This window comes from Octopus bimaculoides, chromosome 25 (genome assembly GCF_001194135.2).
Source record: "Octopus bimaculoides isolate UCB-OBI-ISO-001 chromosome 25, ASM119413v2, whole genome shotgun sequence".
NCBI lineage: Eukaryota > Metazoa > Mollusca > Cephalopoda > Octopoda > Octopodidae > Octopus > Octopus bimaculoides.
This window is the reverse complement of record NC_069005.1, coordinates 13827860-13835423: the sequence shown is the minus strand read 5'-3', so window position 1 is coordinate 13835423 and position 7564 is coordinate 13827860. Positions and strand designations below refer to the sequence as shown.

The following is a 7564-nucleotide window of genomic DNA, read 5'->3' as shown; positions in this document are numbered from 1 at the left end:
TATATATATATAATGATGATGATGATATGTATATAATTGTATGTATGTGATGAGCTTTGAAATATAAACAAAAAAAAATTTCCTCAATTTATATTACCTTATGTTTCTAATCTCTGTACATTATTTAATTTCTTTCAGCTGGGACAGAACTGTTGGTGAGAACTACATCTTAAAAGGCACCGAGGAAAACCGAAGTCTAATGAAGCAGTTGGCAGAGACTGCAAAATGCTAGTAAGTAAAACTCAGTCCATCAATTAAACCATTGATTGCTTTATGTAGGTGCAGCCTGTCCCTCATCCTGATGCACGTATCATCTGTCGATCTTTGAGGGTTTTACTCTTGCCCCTCATCACTACCATATTATCTTTTTCCCCATATCTATTGGTTGATCTCCATTGTAGATTGATGTTTCCCATTTCAAATAAAATCTGTTTTACTAATTGGCTATCTCTGTTTCAATTGCAGTCGCAACAACAAGGCTCGCAAGAACAAAATTGATGACATTTTAGAGAAGGCCTTTAAACATAAACCTTTGTCATTTGACAGTAGTAGCGACTGTGAGTCAAGTGAGGAATCCTCAGAGCCAGATGGAGATGGTAACAGAAACAACGGTCGGAATGGAACCAATGGAAATGTGAGCTTGAGTTTTTGCTTTATGTTTGTAAAATATCTTTTTTGTTATGTCTTCATCATTTTGTTAACGATTTTGTTTTTGTACTGTTAATATTAATGGTTCTATATTTAAGAGATGAGGAATTATGTACATTATTTACATTATTTACATTTGACAGATATTTGTCCTCATCTTGTTTGTTGTTAACACAACGTTTCGGCTGATATACATACCTTCCAGCCTTCGTCAGGTGTCTTGGGGGAAATTTCGTACCTGGGTATTCCTGAGGTATTTTTCGATGTTGTTATTATTATTATTATTATTATTATTCAGGTCACTACCTGGAATCAAACTCGGAATCTTGAACCAAATTATTTTGCAGGATGATCTTAGATTACTTATTTGTATTCAGACGACATTGTTGTATGCAATAACTCTGTTGAAGATTATAACAGAATTATACCCTTTAGCATTTAAACTGGCTGTATCCAACCCAAAATATTCTATCTGTCTTACATTCAAAATGACTAGATCCAGCCTCTCACACCTGTCCTACAATGCCATTCTAAAAATAAATGATTACGTCATTGAAATCTCAAAGCTACAATATTAATTCAAAACTGAATTAATAAGTAACAGACTAGAGAAAGTAATCTGAATGGTAAAGGGTTAAAGTAATTTCTGTCATGTGTAAGAGATCTCAATGTAATGCTTTCTATTCCAAAATACACTTTTGGTAAAACAAGTATTAGTTGCCTAGTTTATTGCATTCAAAACCATTAATATAACTTAAAGGTTGACTCTAAGGCCCTTCAATTCTAATCCTTGCTTCCACACCTGAAACTTCTCTAGTTCTGATAGTGACTCAGCAATCAGAGCAAGGTCATCAGCTTAGAGGAGCTCCCAGGGGCATCCTGTCTTGAATTCCTCTGTTATTGCCTGGAGGACTATGATGAATAGGAGGGAGCTGAGGACTGAACCTTGGCGGACCCCTACCTCTACCCGGAATTCTTCACTGTACTTGTTGCCAACCCTCACCTTACTGACAGTGTCCCTGTACATGGCTTGCGCAGCTCTCACTAACCATTCATCTATCCCTAGTTTCCTCATTGACCACCAGATAAGGGATTGGGGGACCCTGTCAAAGGCTTTCTCCATGTCAACGAAAGCCACATACAGAGGTTTATCCTTGGCTAGGTATTTCTCCTGCAGCTGTCTTACCAGAAATATAGCATCAGTGGTGCTTTTCCCTGGCACGAACCCAGACTGCATCTCATCTAAATTTATAACTTAAAGTTAAAATTCCTACTTCTAAAATGGAACTTGTTAAAAAATAAAATTCATTATGTTGCTAGTTTATTACAGTAAATAGGATGTTTCTCGTAAAAATTCTTGTTGGTGCCACGTAAAAAGCACCCTTGCCAATGTCATGTAAAAAGCACCCGTGCTCTGATATATATTTTAATCTTTCTTGAAAATTATGCTGGTATCTTTGTAAAATTTCTCATTTTATTAAAAATATTCTTTTAACAAATTTCAGAAGAGTAGTTTTCTGCTTGTCACTAAATAATATTTAGAATGTGGTTCTCAACCATTTTTTGTTTAGGAACCCCTTTGATTCCTATTGTTCTGTAGAGGACTTCCATAGTCATTCAGTGATTTATAAAATCTCATTATATTCTTATAATTAAATATTATAAGGAATTATATATATATATCATCATCATCATCATCATCATCGTTTAACGTCCGCTTTCCATGCTAGCATGGGTTGGACGATTTGACTGAGGACTGGTGCAACCGGATGGCTACACCAGGCTCCAATCTAATTTGGCAGAGTTTCTACAGCTGGATGCCCGTCCTAACGCCAACCAATGCATTATAGAAGTATAACCAATTTATTGCAGATAAATTTTAATGACAAAATCCTATATGGACCCCCAAGGGTCATATGGACACTGATTGAGAACCGCTGGTTTAGATAGTTGATTCCCAATTTATGTAATTTTCCTGATGTATTATGTTTAATTTTCCTTTGTATCCTTTATTCATCTTTAGTACTCACCTGCACAATAAATAAATTTAGAATAATAGCAAGTAATCAAAGACTGATAAAATTTATGAAGAAATCAGGTATTATGCTGACTTACCTTAGCCACGTAGAAGTCTTCAGTCTATCGTATACAGTAATCTCTCACCATATCACGGTTCACCTATCGCGGCTTATTATTTAAGCTTACGTCGATTCCTCTGTGGTGTGGTTTTAAATTTTTAATAAAATAAATATATACAAATTATAAAAATAATAATAAAAGAAAATATGCAGTACAGTACTGTTTCTGCTTTGCGGATTTTCACCAATCGCAGGGGATTTTGGAACATAACGTCCATGATAGTCGACGGATTACTGTATATAGGTATTAGCAAATAACGGTCACTTAATGGGTGAGTTCTCTCCCTTACTTAAGCTGGATGTTGATTATTTGTAATATTTGGTGAATGAAGTCTTTGGTCTCTTAAACCACAGAAACTAATAAACATTTAAAATTATTTGCAGAGAGATGACGATGAGGATGAGAATGAAGAAGAAAGTAATGATGTTGAGTCTGGAATCGAGCTGACCATTCCAAAAGTTCTTCGCCAGAAACTGGAAGAAGATTGCTACATGATTAACAAAAAGAAAAAAGTAAATCCCATTCACTGTTTTCCATTTCTACAATACACATTTACTAATTAGAATTACAGTCAAAAACGATAAAGTAAAGTTGGATATAAACCCAAGATTCTTTTTGTTTTTTTTACCACTTAACTTTCACTACTTCTTGCTTCTATCTTCTTGGTCTTCCTCTTCTGCTGGTTCCTTTCACATGGATCTCTTGGCCTTTCTTTATGCAACTATTATCATCTACACACATTACATGTCTGTACCAATGCAGCTGTCTCTTCTTCTTCTCTCTCTCTCTCTTGCACACTACAGCTTCTTTCTCTCTCATCCAATTTTTCTCAAAGCTAATCCATGTCTCATTTGTTCATGTATGCTAACATTATATAACCAGCAGATCATAATTGTTTGTTTGTTTCCTTCCTTCACCCGTCCTCTGCATTCAATGCTCATATTTCACTAATATACAACATCATACTTTCTACCTCAATATCATGGATGCTAAAGCATTAAATCTGTGTCCAATAATCAGAAAATTATTCTTAACTTAAATTATTTCTGTCTTTCCAGTTCCTGCGTCTTCCAGCCGAAATTAATGTCGTGTCGGTATTAGAAGGTTATGTCAAAAATTTTTCCGTCAATGTTCTCTATGGTTTGTCTGACCGTTGTAAACAGAGAGGAAACGGTAAAAACCCTGCCATCAATATAAAAAGGTGGGATTCCAATTAAAATTTCGCTATTTGTATATGCAATTTATATATTTTTTTGTGGCTTAATGGTTTAGTGAAAGAGGCCGATACAGTAAGTACCAGGTTTTAGAATAAATACTGGGGTTGATATACAGTACTCTTGGTGCAGGCAATGGCTGTGTAGTTAAGAAGTTTGCTTCCCAATCACATAGTTTTGGGTTCAGTCCCACTGTGTGGTACTTTGTCCACATGCCAACCAAAGCCTTGTGAGTGGCTATAGTAGATGGAACATGAAAGAAGCCCTGTGTACGTACGTACATACATACATACATACGTACGTACATACATACATACATACATACTTGCATGCATGCATGTGTGTGTGTATGATTGTGTTTCCATGCCTTGACATAATGTGATTGTTGTGAGTGAGTGTCATTCATCTCCTATATTCTGCAAAACCATGCCATGCCATCATGAGGAAATATTACCTTGCTTGAAAACAGGAGGGAGTTGGCAACAGGAAGGGCATCTGGCCATAGAAAATATGCCACACTAAACTCTTTGACCCATGCAAGCTTGGAAAAGTGAATGTTAAAACAGTAATGATGATGACTCCTGCTTTTAACTACAGTGAAATGCACCTAATCATGGGACCTGTTTGCACCTAGCTGGTCTACTCAAATCGAGAGTTAACTATTGGGTTACAGTCAGTGCTGCATGTACAACTGTGGTTCAGTATTGTAGTGATTTGATTAACATATTAATACCAATCTCTGTGTGATCCATCCATCCTTCTCCACTCACTTTTCCTCAGAGACTTGCTAGATTTCCAAGCACGACCAACTGAGACTATGGATATTATCCAACCATACTATTCTTGGTCTACCCCTAGGTCTCCCACTGGTTGGCTCAGCTTGAAGAATCCATCTTGTGCTTCTTTGCTGCTGCGGCATTCTAATCACACGTCTGTGGTACTGGAGCTGTTGACCTCTCCATGCAGAGGCAGCTTGACCTGGAGAGACTTCCTGTTGAGTAATGTTGATTCTCTGAGTAATGAGATTCTCTGGAGGAGCCCCCATTTTGATAGTCATACTCTTTTGGTTATTACCCAGTATTAATAACCATAGATACGGATAGGCATGACAACTTGATGGTGATAGTTGTGATGGTGATGATGGATCGTCGCTGAACATTTTGTTGGTATGTGTTGTGCCTAGAACGAACGTTGGTGATATTTCACATACTGTTGCTCTGATAAGACTAGCTCAACCCTCAAAATAGCTCAAAACTCATCATCATCATTATATAACATCCATTTTCCATGCTGGCATGGGTTGGACGGTTTGACAGGAGCTGGCCAGCTGGGGAGCTGTCCAGACTCCCAAGTGTCTGCTGTGGCATGGTTTCTACAGCTGGATGCCCTTCCTAATGCCAACCACTTTACAGAGTGTGCTGGGTGCCTTTTGCAGGCCACCAGCACGGATGTATTTATGCAGCACTGGCACCGATGCATTTTACGAGGCACATGGAAAGGACAAACCTGTATCTATTGGATGACTGTGATTTTACTTCGTTTGACGCACCTTCTCAAATACTGCAAATCGCCACAACAAATCATTTTGTAAATTCTTCTGGGTAATTATTTCCTTAACCATTTTCTTTTCCTTTTCCTTTTTTTTTCTCCCTGTTGCAGCATTCCTATATGTCGGGAAGTAGTAGATGGAATTCGAGTCTGTTTTGACTTCTCTTTGTCAACTATTTTATTGTACAGTTTTGAAAAAGATCATTATTCAAAGTATATTAGTCATCGTTACAGGTAAATAACTTTTGTCATATTAAACCCTCTCTCTCACTCTCTCTCTCACTCTCTCTCCTATATATCTCTCTGTCCCTACTCTTTCTCCTATCTATCTATCTATCTATCTATCTATCTGTCCCCACTCTTTCTCCTATCTATCTATCTATCTATCTATCTATCTATCTGTCCCCACTCTTTCTCCTATCTATCTATCTATCTATCTATCTATCTATCTATCTATCCCTCTCTCCTATCTATCTATCCCTCTCTCCTGTCTATCTATTCCTCTCTCTCTATGATCCTCCCTCTCTCCTGTCTATCTATTCCTCTCTCTCTATGATCCTCCCTCTCTTTCTCTCTATGTCTCTCCCTTTCTCTTTCTCTGGACGCAACCATGACCAAATGGTTAATAAGTTTGCTTTGCAATCATGAGCTGGGATCAATTTCACTGTGTGAACTCTTCAGCAAGTCTTTCACCACACCTTGGGTCGACAAACCATTTGGAAATCTTTTGGATGGATTTGGTCTTGTGATTACACCCATACCCTCCACCCTCTCATGCTGATACATTCTGAAAATTACATTGAGGGTATAATGTGTCTGTGGAATATTCAGCCACGTTCACACTAACTCAACAAACAGACTGTTCCTTTGATCAAACAATTTGCGGAATATATATATATATATATATATAATGGAGAAATTATACAAAATGTATAAATAGATGATGAGTAAAGCACTGGCACAGTTTCCATCACCTGTTGTCATCCGTAGATTTATTGCAAGAACTTTGTAGTGGTGGTGGTTGGGGTAACAGTATTAATAAAATAGATGGAATGAGTAAAAGATTTTATTGGGTACAACACATTTCGACCCGTTCTGGGTTTCTTCGGGTACATCAATAAAAACTCTCACTAGAGATTTCCTGAGTCGGCTTATGTACCGTTATATGTCCATCAAATTCGAGAATGAATGAAAAACAGAAATTATTGAAACGCAAAAAATTCAAATATGAGCGTGAAAATTATAAATTCTAGTTTAGAGGAAATTACATAATGAGCCTTTGCTGTTGTAACTGTTAAGAGAAAGAAGAGGATGTAGAAGTTGAAAGGAGGATAATAGTTAGACGGAAATTTTTTTGTGTTTGTGCTTAGACGCACATATACATACACAGATACATATATATATATATGCACTCACACATGCACATCCTAGTATATGAGTATATACATGCAACTAGAAACATGCATATATGCACATATATGGACAAATACATACATACATATATATATAGGAACTCATATATGCAGGTACACATGTGTATATATACATAAATATACATACATTACGTAAAGCAAGATCCAGATATAACAAAGCATAAATAATGGTCATTACATATTTTTCTTTATTATTGCAAAATTGACTTACATCTGTTTCCAGTAGTCATTATAGGTTTGTTATTGATAAGTCTACTCAATAGGTTCATTGATCTGCTGAGAAATATATATTATGTTCTCTATGTGGCCTGTCTGTTTTCCTGTGTGTTCCTACCGTTGTCCGAAAACAAGTTTGTTTTCTGTGCTTTGTTTATGTTCTCGTTTTTCATTTTGTGCACGTTTTTTTTTTGACGTCCTGTACCCAGATATGCATCTATATATACATGTAGATGTAGGTATGTACATACATGTTCGTATATATGCATATACTCACATATATATATGTGTGTGTGTGTACATACACAAGGGGGTGCTGTAAAGTTCCTGGTTTTGAGTAAAAGAAAATACAGGTGGATCTGTTAG

At 36.6% G+C, this 7564-nt stretch overlaps 1 protein-coding gene across 1 annotated transcript in view; it reads left to right on the top strand.

Moving 5' to 3' along the window:
• LOC106884244 (male-specific lethal 3 homolog) overlaps window positions 1-5802 on the top strand; it is a 15946-nt gene extending 10144 nt beyond the window's left edge. The window contains exons 3-7 of the mRNA XM_014935514.2: window positions 139-231; window positions 466-634; window positions 3171-3299; window positions 3846-3988; window positions 5661-5802. Coding sequence (XP_014791000.1) covers window positions 139-231; window positions 466-634; window positions 3171-3299; window positions 3846-3988; window positions 5661-5787 — 661 coding nt within the window. The 3' untranslated portion in view covers window positions 5788-5802. The remainder of the gene's footprint in view (window positions 1-138; window positions 232-465; window positions 635-3170; window positions 3300-3845; window positions 3989-5660) is intronic.
• The last annotated feature ends 1762 nt before the right edge of the window (window positions 5803-7564 follow it).